This window comes from Salvelinus alpinus, chromosome 9 (genome assembly GCF_045679555.1).
Source record: "Salvelinus alpinus chromosome 9, SLU_Salpinus.1, whole genome shotgun sequence".
Classification (NCBI taxonomy): domain Eukaryota; kingdom Metazoa; phylum Chordata; class Actinopteri; order Salmoniformes; family Salmonidae; genus Salvelinus; species Salvelinus alpinus.
The window spans coordinates 12,733,732-12,752,524 of record NC_092094.1 but is presented as its reverse complement, the minus strand read 5'-3'; the positions used below and the strand labels follow the sequence as shown (position 1 = coordinate 12,752,524).

The 18,793-nt window shown below is 43.8% G+C and overlaps 1 protein-coding gene across 3 annotated transcripts in view; it reads right to left on the bottom strand.

The window, feature by feature from the left end:
• Window positions 1-1,066: 1,066 nt before the first annotated feature.
• The window catches only part of cry2 (cryptochrome circadian regulator 2), a 33,975-nt gene continuing 16,248 nt past the window's right edge, over window positions 1,067-18,793 (bottom strand). For 2 of the 3 annotated variants that reach the window (XM_071416025.1, XM_071416028.1), the window contains exons 3-12: window positions 17,110-17,252; window positions 15,123-15,170; window positions 14,663-14,847; window positions 11,254-11,483; window positions 10,721-11,032; window positions 9,522-9,673; window positions 5,720-5,922; window positions 4,541-4,624; window positions 4,045-4,238; window positions 1,067-2,943 (exon numbers count right to left, since the gene is read on the bottom strand). In XM_071416025.1, coding sequence (XP_071272126.1) covers window positions 4,051-4,238; window positions 4,541-4,624; window positions 5,720-5,922; window positions 9,522-9,673; window positions 10,721-11,032; window positions 11,254-11,483; window positions 14,663-14,847; window positions 15,123-15,170; window positions 17,110-17,252 — 1,545 coding nt within the window. In that variant the 3' untranslated portion in view covers window positions 1,067-2,943; window positions 4,045-4,050. The remainder of the gene's footprint in view (window positions 2,944-4,044; window positions 4,239-4,540; window positions 4,625-5,719; window positions 5,923-9,521; window positions 9,674-10,720; window positions 11,033-11,253; window positions 11,484-14,662; window positions 14,848-15,122; window positions 15,171-17,109; window positions 17,253-18,793) is intronic. The other variant, XM_071416027.1, reaches the window with a different exon arrangement.

Here is an 18,793-nt window from a genome sequence, read left to right as displayed (position 1 = left end):
GAGGAGGGAGGACATGGAAGGTCCCTGGCCCTTAGAACATCATGGCTTCCACTGTGTTGTTGTGTAGTATGGTTCATGCCCTGAACAAACTGTGATATGTGTAACGGTGCAGCAGAGATCATTTTCAGCTTACATACGTCTAGTCTATCATGTTTAAAAGAATGTGATTTGCTGTCCCTATGGACAAGTCATGACATGTACACACACTACAACACTGGCTAGCCACTAACACATGCAGGGCTTGTAAAATACAGCTCCTATAAAGTGAATACACTTACACTAACTCCTATCAACTCAAGCATTGAACCTCACCAGAAACAGCGGGTAAAATCCCACTATGAAAGTGTGACATTTACTTTACTGTTGTACCATGTAAATTAAACTGGACCTGTGTTCATCCATCCTAACAATACCCTCGGTCTTTAGTTTATCAAGTTACAGATCAGGATAATTATACTGTACATGGAAGCTCAAATTTCAGTTTCACTGGGACAAGTCTTTACCAGATATCAAAATGGTACTTAAAAGACAGCCTTTAGCTCGTTTGTCCCGCATCCATGTCTCTTCTACTGTTCACTGTAAGAGGATGTTACACAACCATACAGGCATTTGTTTCTATCAGAGTGGATATCAGGAGACAAAGAAAGAGAGAGGACTCTGGCCATTAGATGTGATCTCTGAGGAGATCACGTCAGTGTTACTGCTGGTCAACAAAGCACTGTTAAACCTCCTCCTCCTCACAGACTACAACTGGCCTGCACAGTAAGACATCATTAACCTCTATAGCTATAACTGATAAAGTAATCCTTCTAACCCCCCCCCCCCTTAAAAGAGTTAGATGCACTATTGTAAAGTGGTTGTTCCACTGGATATCATAAGGTGAATGCACCAATTTGTAAGTCGCTCTGGATAAGAGCGTCTGCTAAATGACTTAAATGTAAATGTAACTGATCTGAGCCCTTAAATAAACAAACCTCAGGCCTTAAACGTGTTCATTGATTGTTGATTAATCAATATAAGTCATTACATATCGGTAAGTCAATCCTATTTTCACAAGACAATTAAAGGTTGTTGGAGTGAATTTTTATTTGTTGCATCAATTAATAGATATGATCAGCCGACAATAGTTCTCAGTCCTAGACCTTAGATTCAATACGATCCTGTCTACCAGATACCTAACCTCCAGTATATTCCTGTGTCAACCTACTGTATGTGGCCCTCCAGTGGCTAAATGACATAACCTCAAGAAAAAGGGCTGTATCCATCTATCAGTAAATATACAACGCAATGACATTTATTACAAACTATATCTTCTACAGTTATTGTCATCATTACAATAGTCAATTCCAGAATGTGATAGTAAGGTCCATAAAACAATGGGTCACAATTCTATCAGCGCTTTAATGAAAATAAACTCCTTTGTACAATTCAAAACAAATAAATAAAACTATTCAACAAAAGCTCATCATCATGGCAACTTAAATTATAGTGAACGTACACTTTTTCTTGGGATGTACAATATTTGGTGACTGACAAACGATTAGAAGACGGTGACTGTGTTAATGGAAAATATAAATGGAGTTTGACTCGGTTAGTATTTCCTACTCAACTCATTCCCCTTCTGCGTAGTTCCACAACACTGGGGAGAGTTTCCCAAAATGTGTGTAGCACCAAGATCATTGTTCCTCAAATTGCCTACCAAGGGACTTAAAATGATCTTAACGCTACCAAGGTTTTAGGGAAAGTCATGTTTGTTTTGACAAAGATATTTTTAACCATCATATATAAAAAAGAAAGAAAGAGATACACAAGGCTGATAAACACAGAATATAGCGGGAACTAATATACATCCTTTACACATATGGTATTTAATTGAAACAAGTCATTATTGTATTAGTAGACAGCATTATCATTAACTGTAGTGTTGTAGTGTTGAAGTCTGAAAATCTAAAACATATTGAGCCAAAAGGATTTTCTGTAGGTTGATGTGCTACAGAAATGAGAAATGTCTATGAGCAGTTTTGTCCGTACATTTTTTTTACATAAGCAACTTAGGTGAGAAGTTTAAATGAGGTGAACGGACAGTGACGAATGCATATGCATTTTTCATCCGTGTGTGGCCGCAGCCTCACTACCCATGATGGGTAGAAACAGCTGGGTGACGTTCAATTCCAGTAAGGTTTGATAGAATGTGATTCTCTATAGTTTTAATGAAGGGCACCAACAATTTTTTGGTTATTTCACTGATTGATAATATATATTCTCTGCCACAGGCAAAATATTAGTTTACAGACCAATCATGTCATTGTGATAGAAGTCAAAATAACATACAGCAAAATAGCAAACAGATATATGGACAGTGGAACCAGAGACACGAACATGTTGAGAATGGTGGTTGTTCACAACACATATCAACATCTTTGAAATGCACATAAAAATCCTATCAAATCTTTATAGACCACATGACCTGCGTATTTACATACATGTGTTTTGTTATTATGTGTTTAGTTTTTGGAGATTTAAAACATTTTCCCCAGGTTGAGATTGCCCGGTGAGTTCTTAACTCTAAGGTTAGTATCTTTGAGGGTCTATTGCAGTCTTACTAATAAAATGTTGGGGTAAATGTTTTGAATTTTTTAAATGCTAGATTAGGAAAGCTGAAAGGTGTAAGCACTAACCTTCTTATAACAAACTCATTGTAACCTTGCTGTATACACATACATTATTAGCCAGTATGGTACTGTTTTTAACACTGATCTGGAGTTGCTGTTATTCTTAGATTTTATAAAGTGGTTATGGTTTGTAAAACGCTGTGTGTGTGTGTGTATGTATGTATGCATATATGTAAGTGACTAGTCTTGCCACAAGGATAGGGGTGAGCGCAGGACATCAGAAGTCTTCTGCCATGTCCTTCTGTCATACACCATCCCACATGGCAAGATCCTAAAGACACAGGCAACAAACCAAAGCTTCAGTTAAAGACACACTCCAGTCTCCTTTCACCTCATTAATTCACCAGTGGACAGGATGCAGCTCATCTCAATAGGTGGTAGAGGTGTGACGTAGATGCAGAAAGTAAACAGCATAATGGGTAAATTTCCACAACAACTAAGAGTGTTGAAGCACGCAGCGAACCCGTGCAGATACTGTGTGTGACTGTGAGAGAGCAAAGTGTTGCATCTCACGCATCTCAATATCCTAGCCTATTCATTGATGACAGGCCCTGCTTTGCTGAAGTTGCGAGACATTGCAAGCCAAGACATTGTGGGATACTGCATTCAATTTCGAGATACAGCTTTAAACTGCCGATAGATGGGCCTAGTGCATGGTTCTGACTGTCTGCCTGATGGCCGACCTACCTATACCGTGCCCCTCCCCTCTCTGTCCCTCAATAGCACGCTATGAAAGATGCAAGTGTTTGTGTTCTCAGAAGTAAGGCAAAAAAAATCTGTCTCCTCCCTTCCAAAAAATATTATATATATTAGGAGTTGATTTATTGCAGAATCAAATCTTGACACTCAACGGGGAGTCAACACTGGGAGACTGCACCACGTCATCGTCGTTAACAGTAAAAATAAATCATTAAAAAGGTCAGTTTAAACAGTGCTATTTTTTCCATTTGTCACATCCCTAATAAGTGGTCCAGGTATCCTCATGACACAGCACAAGTGAGGGGTGGACCTTTCCTCTTTTGTTCACTATTGCACCTCTAGTGTTCCTGAAGCAAGCGGGGAGGCCGATGACCTCACATCAGATCAACTCCTTGAAGTTTTCAGTTATCTCCCAAAAATTATATTTTGCTCAAAATATTGTTGTTTTACCCTTAAGAGTGTGTACATTACCGTATAAAAAAACATTTTGTTTTCCAAAAGGAAAAGTTCCAAAATAGCTGGGGTGCGTCTAACTTTTTACAAACAGGACAAAAAAAGAGCATTGAATGATTTGATTTTACTTTATGAGATGACTTCTGAAAAAATAAATCTCATCATTTAAAAAAAGAATTACAAGAACAAGCCAGTGTCTTCAGATAGTTTAGCTAATTACCGTGTGTCACTGCAGATCCACTGGCTGATGCTCTGACTGTTCCTCCCATTGCTCCTGTTGCCGCTCCTGGTCTCCTTTGGCAGTGCTGGTGTGCTGGTGTTTTGTGTGGGTGCACGTCTGGGTGCTTTGTGGTTCGGAAGGCCTGCCTCTCTTCAGAGTGTTGGACTGGGCAGACGAAGTGTGCGGGGGTGACTCTGCATTCAGTAGAGTTTAGATTAGTAATGTCTATTCCTGTACATTTAATCATTCACTTTCTGTTATATACATTTCCTTGTCTAGCTGATGCATTCAAACTTTCAGAAACGAAAAGCCAATGTGTTGGAAGCTTCAAGTGATTCAATTCCAAAATCATTTGCTTGTTTTTTTATTGACCCAACTAAGCAGCAACTAAAACGTGAAAAATGCTGCTTTCTTGACCAGGACTTCCCTGGTTAATTAAAGGATGAATAAACATTTTAAAAAGACTACAAAACAAGAACTACACCTCCAAACATACCACAGGTGCTGCTACTGGCCTGAGAGTCGTCTGTCGGGGGAGGCTCCGCCTCTTCCTGAATGGTGGGCACAGATGCCAGGAGACCTGACAGACACACACAGACCGACGTAACGGCAATGTTACCATGGCAACACTGACTGGAAAAAGCCTACATAAGGACCAACGCAGCATGAAAACACAAGGGAAAGTCATCCAATGTAAACTGAAAAACACATTTTTTTTTACCACTAGGAGGCTCTCTAGAGCCATAGAATAAACCAGGAGCTGTGCTTCATGAAACAGGATGCTATTCTGTGCTGTTAGAACTCAGACAGCCCCATCCATAAGACAGCAGTCAACAACATCAGTCATCTACTGCAGTACAATACCTACATCTGTGGTAGACGACCCTGTTCCTCGAGTGACGCAGGGATTGCAGGATATTGTCCCAGCAAGGCACCACACTGACCTACTAAGCTAATTGATCAGTTCAATGATTGGCTCAATTTAGCACACCTTGTCTTCCAGGTTGGTTAAAACATGAAGTGCCTGCCCCTGACCTGCATACATACAGCTATCTAGTCCCTGCAACGGGGATAACATGGATGTACGGTACTTCCGTTGTAACCATAATGCTTCTATTACATGATCAGTGAGATGACAGAATGGACAGACAACAGCAGCTCGACAGGAGTGCGTTGTTGGCAATAGGAACCATTCAGATTGTCCATCAGAGTCCAACATAACAGCTCTTAGAGAAATGACACAAGGAGTTTGGTGGAGCTGGGGGCCATGAAACGACGACCCATAAGAGGCAAATTGCTGCAGTTCTCAGCAGGAACTGTGAGAGAACCAGAATGTGGTTTCAGACGAGAGAGCCCCTTTCAGACTATATGAAAAGAAACCAAACCATGGTTGTGACTCGTGTTCAATAGGGAAAACCACAGCGAAACGGTCCGCAACGGAGAACAAAAATCTGTGGCGTTATTGGACAAAAACTCTCCCCACTGAACACGACTACTGTAACCAACATCAGATGTCTCGGCCACATGGGGCCTTTAATGAGGACGGGTGAGGTGGACTTTTTCTATCGCTGCTGTCTTCAGATCTTGATCCTAGGTTTTTGTTGTAAATAACTATGTTCTTAACTTATTCCCCTGTATAAATCAAGGTTAAATAATATAAAAGTTAAAGACTCACTGAGGCCTCTGTAGTGGGAGAGTTGCTGGTAGACCTGCTTCATTCTCTCTATGTTGAGCCTGCTGCCCTCTGTGTGGTTGATCATGGGCTTGGGGTAGTCTACTCCCACGATGCAGTTGGCTGCCTTCTGGACAGACTCTGGGGCTCTCCACGGCTCATAGATGTATCGGTTGGGATAGTCCTTCAACTTAGGAATGTAGCGCCTAGAAGGTAGACAATCACAGATGTTTGAGACATTCATTGTTATTATTTATGCCATTGAATTACATATAGAACTGATTCATATGATCTCTATGTAGTTTATTCAATTGATTCCATTGGTTGTTTATTCTATTGATTGATGTATTTTGTACTTGAAAAAGAGCACCACAAACTGGTCTTTCGAGCCGGATGGGTGCAATTGGCTGGGACATGACCAGTAGAAACAGGATGCAGTTCATGCAGCATGCCATGCTACAGACGAGGCACACACGCTGGCAAGAGGAGGACTGGGAAGTCCAGCAGACTGGGGCCATGGAGAGGTTTTACCTGTTCCCCAACAGGAAGGAGCGGGTCAGACGCCAGTTGGTAGAATACCAGAACTACTTCAGGGAGACAATGGCACTACACAGGCTCTGAAGACCTGCAGCAACAGTCCTGAGTCCGGTTCGTGCCCAGCAGTCGGAACCAACCCAGCCTCCACGGCTCCAGCTCTAGAGCCAGCCGAGCATTTGCCAGAGCTGCACCCAGTCTTGCAGTCCAACGCGCTCCGGCCAGCCAACCCGACGCCAGTGGTGCAGCCAGACCAGCGACTGCCACAGAGGCTCAAGCCGTTTCAGCATCCGGCCAAGCTCCATTCCACACTCCAGCCGGTGACACCACGAGCAGCACCGGAGCCCGACGAGCTGTTGCCAGTGCTGAAGCCTGACCAGCAGCTGCCAGCACTCTGGCATGCTCCACCTCCGCCTGCCACCGGTGCCTGAGCTGGCACCCCAACAGAAACCCCAGCCAGAGTGTCACCTGGACCAGCTATCACCGGACTCAACTCCGGTTCAGGTCTCTACTGTTAACACAAAATGACCAGTGTAACAACATTTACTTCCCCGTATTTCCACAGTACACAGTCGCCATCACACTCAGGCCAGGTCCATCTGCAGTGAGACTCCTGCACAGGCGTACTAATAACAGAGTGATAGCACAGCAATAACAGAAATATAGGAATACTTAAAACATGAACTTAATAATCTCCCACTATTCTTTAAAGACCAATAAAACATCAACAAAATAATTAAATGTCCCAAGTTATTATATAAGTTCTCCATTACAGAATGGGTTGTGTGACAAAGTCGCGCCTTACTGGCGCAGCGGTCTAAGGCACTGCATCTCAGTGCTAGAGGAGTCACTGCAGACTCTGGTTTGATCCCGGGCTGTATCACACCTGGACGTGATCTGGAGTCCCACAGGGCGATGCACAAGTGGCCCAGTGTTTTCTGGGTTAGGGGAGGCCGGGGTAGGCCGTCATTGTAAATAAACATGTGTTCTTAACTGATTTGCCTAGATAAATAAATGTAAAAAATTGTTTGGTAGGTTTGTGTCTGTTAATGTGCCCTTTGCCATTTTCAGTAGGAGGCGGCCGATTCTCAGCAACAGCCCCTCCATCTTGTTGATAATTTACTGTCTGCCGTCCTGAGTGACGGACCCTGACAATGGTGCCTCTGTGCCTCACAAATATCACCACACCATCTTGGCCAATGACTACTCCCGGTCCTTTCCACTCTTGACAGTCAACTCGTTTGTATTACACTTTGTTTCCAGTCTCGTACATCTCATCGGTGGGTTGTTTACGCAGAGCCCTGAGAATTCTCTCTGAACACTGCTTCAGTGAACGCTTTTCTCGCTGCATGTCGTGCTGAAAGGTGCTGTCCCACCCATGCACTCACACTGGTCCCTTCTAGTGCTGGTGACTTGTCAACCAGTACAGAGGGAAGATTAGGGTTCTGCCCCAACAATAGTTGCTATGGGCTGTAACTATGAACATTGTGCATTGAGTTTTTTGCCATCAAAGCCCAATCTAGGGCTGTTTCAGTCACATCCATTGTCTTGCTTCACTTTCAGTGTTTGATTGTGTCTCTCCAGAAGTCCATTGCTCCATGGACTGTATGAAGCAGTTGTCTTTACGTCCATGTTGAATTTCTCTGCCATTTCTCTTATTTCATTATTATTGAATTATTTTCCATCGTCACTGTACAATTTCTGGGGCGGGCCATTCACACTTAACCAGGAAGGAATGAAGTGCTTGACGATGTCACTGGGTTTCTTTGTATTCACAGTGCTTCCAGCGCTGAAGCGTGTGAAGTGGTGGATTATGTGAAGGTACCACACACTTAGTCCTAACTCATGTAGATCTACAGCCACTGTTTCATTGTACTTGTACGCCAGTGGCAAACCAACAGCTGGTCTGGGCTTAGGTTTGCTGTATTTCTGACATGTCTCACAACTATTAACCATCTGCCGTAGAATGGAAATACTCATCGTCATTATTCCCAGAACTGCTGAGTCATTTCTGAAGTCTGTCAACTGTAGCATGACCAAACTGTTTGTGAAGTTAACAATACTTTGAGTTTTTCCTCTCTTCCTCTCGCTGTGTTCAGAATCTTAATGTGCTCTGTGTCAGTCAGAATCAAATTTTTACATGGACTGTGTGATGTCTTTGTCTAAAATGTTTAAACAATAGTGGCCTGAGGTAGTAAGTTCAAGGGTCACTGGTTGTTTAAAACATCACTGCCATGGATTTTTTTTGTTGTCTAGTACAGCCCCTGCCTTCTTGAGGGAAGCTTTGCTTAATAGTAAGGGGATATCTGTAGGGACCACCTCTGTTTCAATGTGACTCTTAGTCTGACCAATGTTTGCTGGTATCTTAACTCTCTTGGTAGAATGGACGACTCTCCCATCTCCAAATGTGAAATATCTGTTGCTTGTTGTGTCAATCATATGTTGTACTTATTTTATATTTAATTCACTGACATAACTATCAAGACATGTTGCACCACACACTGTGCGTGTACATGCAGTATCAATCACAGCAGATCCTAAGGATTCAACTAGAAAGATCTCAGTATCAGATTGGCTCTCTCTCTGTGTTTACATGTTCCTCTGTTAGTTTAACTTGTTCATGTTTTACGAGGACAGTCTTTAACCCAAAGGTAAGTGCTTACACAAATACTGCATTCTGATCTCCTTCCACGCCTGTCCAGTGGATTTGTGATGGGCAAATGCTTAGATCAAAGTTCCCATTCCGTTTTCCTTGTTCAAATCCTCAACGTATATTTCCAGTGCTGTATCTCTCGCTCTTCCCTTGAGCGATAATACCACCGCAAGAGTTCGCTTTTTCTTATATAATATACACTTAAAACATTAACACCTACTACATCTGCTGCCCTTGCAGATATGCTTGACCTGGGCCCATCGCCAGACCCAGCCCTGAATCCAATGCCCGGCACTGTCCAGGAACCACCGGCTGACCAGGTTCCAGTCCTGGGTGCACAGCCAGACCCACAACCAGCACTGGTTCTGACGCTCAATCCTGCCGTCAGCCATTAGTGCTCATATCAATGTGTTCCGATATATGCCATGTCTTTATTGTGCCTGTATGAGCCTCTATGGATCAATAGAGTTTAATTATTCAGCCAAAGCACAAACAACGTGGTAATCACGGACCAATCACTGTCCTCTGTCCAAAGCCCACAGGTTAGTGTGTGTACCTGATGTAATGTGTGTGTGTGTGAGACGTAGTGTGTGTGTGAGATGTAGTGTGTGTGTGTACCTGATGTAGTCTCCGCTGGGGTCTGTCCTCCTTCCGAAGCCCACAGGGCAGTAACAGTGGAAGAACTGCTGGAAGAAGGCACTGCAGGAGAGCCACATCCAGCTGCCTGCGTTCACACTCCAGTCTGCATCCAGGAGCAGCTCCTCAAACACCTGACAGGCAGAACCAACCAGCACAGAATACAGTTAGATACCAGTGAAGCGGCACCACTACTGTCTCACGTACGTCTTGATGCTTTGTATATACAGTAAATACCCACGCTTTCCTTGTCAATGTAAACCCCCAATGCTTTTGTGTGTGTAAATGTCCATGTATTTCTGTTATTGGCCTGCTTTATGGAAGTACTAAGGTAAAGTAAACACTGTGTGTGTGTTGACATTCTGTATTCAGTAAAAGCTCTAACACCTTGATAAAGGACTAGAGAAAAGCCCCAGCGTTACATGATAAGACACTGACAGGCTGTGGCTTATCCACAGCCTGGCAGATTGCCTAGTGGTTAGAGAGTTGGACTAGTAATCGAAAGGTTGCAAGATTGAATCCCCGAGCTGACAAGGTAAATATTGTTCTGCCCCTGAACAAGGCAATTAACCCACTGTTCCTAGGCCGTCATTGAAAATAAGAATTTGTTCTTAACTTACTTGCCTAGTTAAATTACGGTTAAAATACATAAAAAAATGAATCCCAGAACTACCTACGCCAGGGCTCTCCAACCCTGTTCCTGGAGAGCTACCATCCTGTAGGTTCACTCCAATCCTAATCTAGCACACCTGATTCTAATAATTAGCTGGTTGATAAGCTGAACCAGGTTAGTTACAACTGGGGTTGGAGCGAAAACATACAGGAAGGTAGCTCTCCAGGAACAGGGTTGGACACCCCTGCCCAGATCTACCAACGCTGATGACAAGCTCTATAGGTTACTACTGCTACATGTCCTCCTAAAATACTAAAGCTTCTCCACAACCCTTGTTGTGGTATGGTCGTGCATGTTGGGCGACACTGGTTCTTTCTCAATTACTTTCTTTGATTCCTTGCATGCCCTCTCAAAGCCCATTGCAGGAGAAGGTCAGAGTGGAGACCTTTGATCTTATCCTCCAATGCATTTGAGAAGGAAAGGGACTGAAGACGCGAGCAAATGAGGAAAGATTAATCGAGAAAAAGTTAACGTAAAACGACTGGAGAGGGAAGGGAATCTAACCTACCCTCATGCCACTCTCCCAGCTTATCCACAGGTCTCCCCGAGTCAGGAAGCAGGCCACAGCGTGTCTGGCCAGGTGGTGGATCCAGCCCTCCTGCCTCAGCTGGGTCATGATAGCGTCTATCCAGGGGAAGCCTGTGCTCCCCTCTGCCCACTTGGCCAGGGCCTCAGGGTTATGGTCCCAGGGGATCTGAACACAGATGGGGTTGCCCTCCATCCGGTCGAAGTTAGGGTTGTTGGTTCCCGCTGCATAGAAGAATTCTCTCCACAGGAGCTGGCCGAATAAAGAGAGCGGGGGACTGCAATTCTTCCGCAACTGAGTGGGAGGGATGGATAGAGAAATACCTATCAAAATCACTTCTTACATCAGCAGTTGTGCTTTACTGTAACCCAGCCTATACCACAGAGCACGCAGAAACAAAATGTTATTTTACAATTACATGATCAAACAGCTTCTTTATCCCATTCCAAACAGCAACAAGTATTTTTGTTAAAAAAAAGAAAGATCTCTATTGTGGTGATCAAAGGTCTCGGTACCTTCATGTAGAGTTCCCTCAGGTTGTAGTAGAAGACTCGACATGATAAGCATCCAAAGCGTAGATAGGGGCTGAGGCCCGTGGGACTGGCGATGAGCGAACACATGTTGATCCTGGCTCGCTCAAAGCTAGCTACCCAGGCTTTTCTGTCTAAGTGTTTGTTGAGTCTCTCTAGTGCTTCAGACTCCCCTCCCTTCCACACCGCAGGGTCCAGGCCTTGAGTCTTGAATCCTGGAGAACAGAACAGTCAGTTACCATGTGCATTGTGACGACATTTAGCCTCACACACAGTACATGGTGATTAACAGGATGTTACAGTTCTGGAGAACCCAATGGTGTAAATACATTAGCAACAAGAACTATTATACTGTACAAACACACAATTGTTTTAACATGTGAAAAAATATATATACACTACCGGTCAAAAGTTTTAGAACACCTACTCATTCAAGGGTTTTTCTTTATTTTGACTATTTTCTACATTGTACAATAATAGCGAAGACATCAACACTATGAAATAACACATATGGAATCACGTAACAATAGAAAAAATGCTTTAAAAAACCCAATTCAAATACATTTTATATTTGAGATTCTTCAAGGTAGCCACCCTTTGCCTTGATGACAACTTTGCACACTCTTGGCATTCTCTCAACCAGCTTCACCTGGAATGCTTTTCCAACAGTCTTGAAGGAGTTCCCACATATGCTGAGTTGGCTGCTTTTCTTTCACTCTGCGATCCGACTCATCCCAAACCATCTCAATTTGGTTGAGGTCAGGGAATTGTGGAGGCCAGGTCATCTGATGCAGGCCTCCACTCTCCTTCTTGGTCAAATAGCCCTTACAAAGCCTGGGAGGTGTGTTGGGTCATTGTCCACTTGAAAAACAAATGATAGTCCCACTAAGCGCAAACCACATGGGATGGCGTATCATTGCAGAATGCTGTGGTTGCCATGCTGGTTAAGTGTGCCTTGAATTCTAAATAAAATCACAGATCGTGTCACCAGCAAAGCACCGCCACACCATAACACCTCCTCCTCCTCCATGCTTTACGGTGGGAAAATACACATGCAGAGATCATTCGTTCACCCACACTCAGTCTCACAAAGGTAAGGCGGTTGGAATCTCACATTTGGTCTCCAGATCAAAAGGACAAATTTCCACCGGTCTAATGTTCATTGCTCTTGTTTCTTGGCCTAAGCAAGTCTCTTCTTCTTATTGGTGTCCTTTAGTAGTTGCTTCCTTGCAGCAATTCGACCATGAAGGCCTGATTCACGCAGTCTCCTCTGAACAGTTGATGTTGAGATGTGTCTGTTACTTGAACTCTGTGAAGCATTTATTTGGGCTGCAATTTCTGAGGCTGTTAACTCTAATGAACTTATGCTCTGCAGCAGAGGTAACTCTGGGTCGTCCATTCCTGTGGCAGTACTCTTCAGAGCCAGTTTCATCATAGTGCTTGATGGTTTTTGCGACTGCACTTGAAGAAACTTTCAAAGTACTTTAAATGTTCCGTATTGACTGACCTTTATGTCTTAAAGTAATGATGGACTGTTGTTTCTCTTTGCTTATTTTAGCTGTTCTTTCAATAATATGGACGTGGTCTTTTACCAAATAGGGCTATCTTCTGAGAGAACAGTCTATGACGTGGGTGACTGGAGTTTTTGACAATGTTTTATGCTTTCCTCTGACACCTGCTAGGATATAGGTCCTGGCTGGCAGGAAGCTTGGCCCTAGTGATGTACTGGGCCATACACACTACCCTCTGTTGCGGCTTACGTGCAGATGCCGAGTAGTTACCATACCAGGCGATGATGCAACCGGTCAGGATTCTCTCGATGGTGCAGCTGTAGAACTTTGAGGATCTGGGGACCCATGCTAAATCTTTTCAGTCTCCGGAGGGGGAAAAGGTGTTGTCGTGCCCTCTTCACAACTGTCCTGGTGTGTTTGGACCATGACAGTTCATTGGTGATGTGGACACCAAGGAACTTGACTCTCGACCGGCTCCACTACAACCCCATCGATGTTAATGGGGGTCTGTTCGGCGCGCCTTTTCCGATAGTCCACGATCAGCTCCTTTATCTTGATCACATTGAGGGAGAGGTTGTTGTCCTGGTACCACACTGCCAGGTCTCTGACCACCTCCCTATAGGCCATCTCATCATTGTCGGTGATCAGGCCTACCACTGTTGTGTTGTCAGCAAACTTAATGATGGTGTTGGAGACGTGTTTGGTAATGCAGTCGTGGGTGAACAGGGAATACAGGAGGGGACTAAGTATACACCCCTGAGGGGCCCCAGTGTTAAGGATCAGTGTGGCAGATGTGTTGTTGCCTACTCTTACCACCTGGGGGTGGCCTGTCAAGAAGTCCAGGATCCAGTTGCAAAGGGAGGTGTTTAGTCCCAGGGTCCTTAGCTTGGTGATAAGCTTTGTGGGCACTATGGTGTTGAATGCTGAGCTGTAGTCAATGAATAGCATTCTCACATAGGTGTTCCTTTGGTCCAGGTGGGAAAGGGCAGTGTGGAGTACAATTGAGATTGCGTCATCTGTGGATCTGTTGGGGCGGTATGCGAATTGGTGTGGGTCTAGGGTATCTGGGAGGATGCTGTAGATGTGAGCCATGACCAGCCTTTCAAAGCACTTCATGGCTACCGACGTGAATGCTATGGGGCGGTAATTATTTAGGCAGGTTACCTTCGCTTCCTTCGACACAGGGACTATGGTGGTCTGCTTGAAACATGTAGGTATTACAGACTCGGTCAGGGTGAGGTTGAAAATGTCAGTGAAGACACTTGACAGTTGGTCTGCACATGCTTTGAGTACACGTCCTGGTAATCTGTTTGGCCCCGCGGCTTTGTGAATGTTGACCTGTTTAAAAGGCCTTGCTCACATCGGCTACCGAGAGCGTAATCACACAGTCACCCAGAACAGCTGGTGCTCTCATGCATGCTTCAGTGTTGCTTGCCTCGAAGCGAGCATAAAAGGCATTTAGCTCGTCTGGTAGGCTCGCGTCACTGGGCAGCACGCTGCTGGGTTTCCCTTTGTTGTCCGAAATAATTTTCAAGCCCTGCCACATCCGACGAGCGTCAGAGTCGGTGTAGTAGGATTCAATCCTAATCCTATATTGACGCTTTGCTTGTTTGATGGTTTGTCCTTGAAAGTGGCAGCTCTAGCCTTTAGCTCGATGCGGATGTAGTAAAAAATAAAGAAAAACCCTTGAATTAGTATGTGTTCTAAAACTTTTGACCGGTAGTGTATATGGTACACCCAAGTCAAAATGACAATCCATAATTGAATGTCATTCTCTTACAAGGTCTGGATGGAGTCTATGCTGGGTTACTGTAAATGCAGTGATTGCTGATATCAAAGGAGTATTAAAATACATCTGATTGATTGACTGATTAATTGATTACCAAGCTCTTCCAGAGAGGGGACACTGTAGTGTTCGTCGTGGTTATCAGCGATCTTCGTCCGACAACTGCCCATCTGTTCTTGTGTGATGGTGGGCAGGGGTTTCATAGGCAGCTCTAGCCTGTTCACTAAGGCCTGGAACCTCTTGAAGGTCAGCGGAGGACTGCCGTTGTTCATCTCAACGATCCTGATAACAGTAGAAACATGAAGGATAGTGAGATTAAAACATATTGAGATACGGGACCGTATTCATAAAGCATCTCAGAGTAGGAATGCTGATCTAGGATTAGGTCCTCACCCTGCCCCTGTTATCTTATTCATTATGATATAAAAAGGCAAAACTGATCGTAGATCAGCACTTCTAAAATCAGACGTTTTGTGAATACCAGGCCCGAGGTAACTTTGTTGAAATGTCCATTATAATACTGCTGTGGTGAAGTGATGCTGTTGAGGAAAACGCACGGGTGATTCTTGACCGCGAGTGGAGGGCAGTTGTTCATCTCAATGATCCTGAAGATGATGGTGTAAATGCAGAGGTAGAAATTATGAAAATGTCATTTCAGGATTAAAACAGAGCATTATTTGTTGAAAGGCCAATTGATACTGATGTGGTGATCTTTGCACGTCAGCAAACTGGTTGTGTAAATTAACTGGCCGGTACATAATTTCTCAGCACAATTCAAAACAATCAATACAGTTGTACTTTTCAGTCGACATGATGTAGTTTTGAAACCTATACAGTATAAATTATTGATAGTCAACATAATAATGGTACTGGATTGGATCATAGTTATCAAGTTGTTATTAATCTTTTCCATTACCTCATATACCCCTGATATACATAAAGTACTTAAACAATAAATAATCTGGCAACATCTTGACTCATAACAGAGCAAAGCATTGTTGGTGAGATTGGCTCAAACACATCAAGGAAAGAAATTCCACAAATACATTTTTAACAAGGCACACCTGTTAATTGAAATGTATTTCAGGTGACTTCCTCATGAAGCTGGTTGCGAGAATGCCAAGAGTGTGCAAAGCTGTCATCAAGGCAAAGGGTGACTACTTTCAAGAATCTCAAATATAAAATATATTTTGATTTGTTTTACACTTTTTTGGTTACTACATGATTCTATATGTGTTATTTCATAGTTGAGGTCTTCACTATTATTCTACAATGTAGAAAACAGTAAACATAAAGAAAAATCCTTGATTGAGTAGGTGTGTCCAAACTTTTGACTGGTACTGTAGTTATCCCCCAACCATGGCCTGATTATGTTACAGCGTGAATCTTATAAAATAGGTCCCATCTTACGCAACGCTCATATATATTGGCGCCGTTTGGTCCCTTTTAGGTATTCTTATTGGATCAACTCATATTGTGGGCTGGGCCGAGCAGGCGTCAGGAGCCCACGTGTCTCCGGCAGCAATGTGGTTGCGATGGCTGAGCACTGCCACCCCACCTGTCCGCCACGCACATGTCTGCCACAGTGACTGCCTCCCTGCTCAGACATTTCCTCCTCCCACTGACTTGAGCCTGCACATGTTGTGTGGTGTGACAGTCAGTTACATTAACCCACCACTAGGAAGCATCACTAAGCTATGGGATTCTATGGGACTGTGTGTTTGTGGGAAGTAGAACATCAAAACTCTTTCAGCTCATTCTACGGCAGTGCTTTTCCCCTTTGAGCTCTGCTTGCAGCATGTGTCTTTACAGCATGAAATCACAATTATGTTACCCACTGCATTGCTCTCTAGTTTGACTTCCGGTGGTATACTGACATCACTTAGCCTACTGGATAGACACAATACACTGCCAAAATCTTATGGACTTCTCTCTGGTCAAATAATCTGTTAATTCAGCATTTTACAGTATTGCTGGGGTAAGTTTATTTCCCACACTGTTCTGTTGTGATGACAAGACTGTCAGCTGGCTGTCCCCATGGCATAACACGTAGCATCATCTCAGATGTGTTACAGCACCACAGTAGTAAGGTTTCCCCTGGGACACACTTTGCTCTGGTTTATCCAATAAGGTGTTGAATAGGGAAAGGGGGATACCTAGTCAGTTGTACAATTGAATTCCTTCAACTGAAATATGTCTTCCGCATTTAACCCAACCTCTCTGAATTAGAGGTGCAGAGGGCTGCCTTAATCGACATCCATGTCTTCAGCATCCGGGGAACAGTAGGTTAACTGCCTTGCTCAGGGGCAGGATGACAGATTTTTAATAGCACTGGGAACAGAGTGAGCTCAACATTCAAATGACTAGGTAAGCACTAGCCTGATCCCAGATCTGTTTGTGACGTCTTGCCAACTCCTATGGTCATTGTCCTGCGGCTATACAGGACAAAACGATTTGGGACTAGGTTAGATAAGCAGTATAATGGGGAAATAAACATTTGACTTATTGGACCCTTCCTACTGAGTGTGACAGTCAGTGACTAACCTGTCCAAGTTGTAGAGTGTGTGAGAATTCCTCACGATGGTCTCCACTCCAAACTCCTGGGCCATTTTAATGATGGCTCCATCTCTCTCCTTCCCATAGGGCTCAGAGTCATACTCAAAGGTCAACCGGGTGACGTTCCACTCCTACAGACAGGAGCAGAGAAAGAGATGGGGAGAGGGAGGGAGAGAGAGGGGGATAGAGGTGGAAATGAGAGAGGATGAAAGATAAGATAATACATGTTAAGTCACAATGGAACGCTAACTGGGGTTGAGATCATTTCTCTGATGTTATTGGGACAACACCTTATCTCCCAGACATGGGCCTAAAGATCAGTGAACAGTACACATTATCATTACAATCAATTCTACATGGCAGGTGGCTAGAGTCTAGGCTACACAAAGGGGAAAGGTCAAAAAACAGGATTCTCCCTCAGTGCTTGCTGAAACAAGTGGTCAGCGTAGGTCACAGAACCTTCTAAAACATCCTACTTGTTGAAGCAGCGGCTGAAGAAATGCAGCAATGCATGCTGCTTCAGTGCACCGTTCCTATAGTGATCTGCACAACAATTTGATCACTATAACCACATTCACTAGGTCTATAGACACCAGAGGGCACTGTATCTGCAATTCAGTTATTGGAGTTTATCGACATCTGACCTCTATAGCGTTTCCTCCATCTACAGTAGGCCTTGCTACTGAACCCATGATAATGAGAGCTTAGTGCTGAAAGTGAAATGTCCCGAGTGTCCTCTCCCCCTCTCCTCAGACCTGATGGACTCTTTCATGAACAACTCTTTCTCCAACCTGCTGGTCCGTGCGTCACTCACTACACGTATTCTAGGACTGTAAACTGGACATCTGAAAAACTAAAGTGTGGCGAAGTGGTATTTCAGAAGCAAATACCTTCCGAATTACCGTATTATGACAAGCAGCCTTGACGACAGAGGCAACGAGGTGATGTGTATGGCTCTCCTCTTAGTCATCAACCTTCATAGAGGTGAATTGATACCTGCAAAATAAGTCCCATTTCTCAGAAGTGAGAACAGGTGCGTGGATATGCAGAGTGCTTGGTCCTGGCAGAAGATCATTTGTTCTTTACAGTTTGTTCAGTGTTCCTTGATTTACTTACCAACCGTACCATTGGCTGTATTTCCTAAATGTTCCCGCAAGACAAAATGGTGATCCATCAGCTTGTCTCATGCATGACCAAACTTCATTGTCAGATTAAAATGAGTATGTATGGTAGAAGATGTGGGTAATTAATAGGGATGTAAGGATTAACAGAGAAACATTTGAACTGGGGACCGATGCGTAAGATACGAGTGCATCGGTCTGCGCGACCCCAAACAGATCCAAATGTATCATGCGTCAGTCAGGAAATCGATTCAAACATTACGAATTGTCAGTTCACAATATTCTTTTCTCAAATGACTATGCCTTCCCGAAAATACCTAATCTTTTGTGACAACTGTGTCCTCTCCTTCAGTGTTGAACTAAGCATGTTATTATGTTGACAGTCACTGATCTACAAGTCATTTTGCAACCCCAGGGAATATCAGTAGTCTAGTCAAACTGGGTGCTTTGTGCAACTTTGCGCGCTGACCAACAACACATAGGCCTTTTCCCTGATCTGCCACATCTGCGCAGCACCTTCAGCAGTCAAATGTTTGTTCAATGGCTTGCAC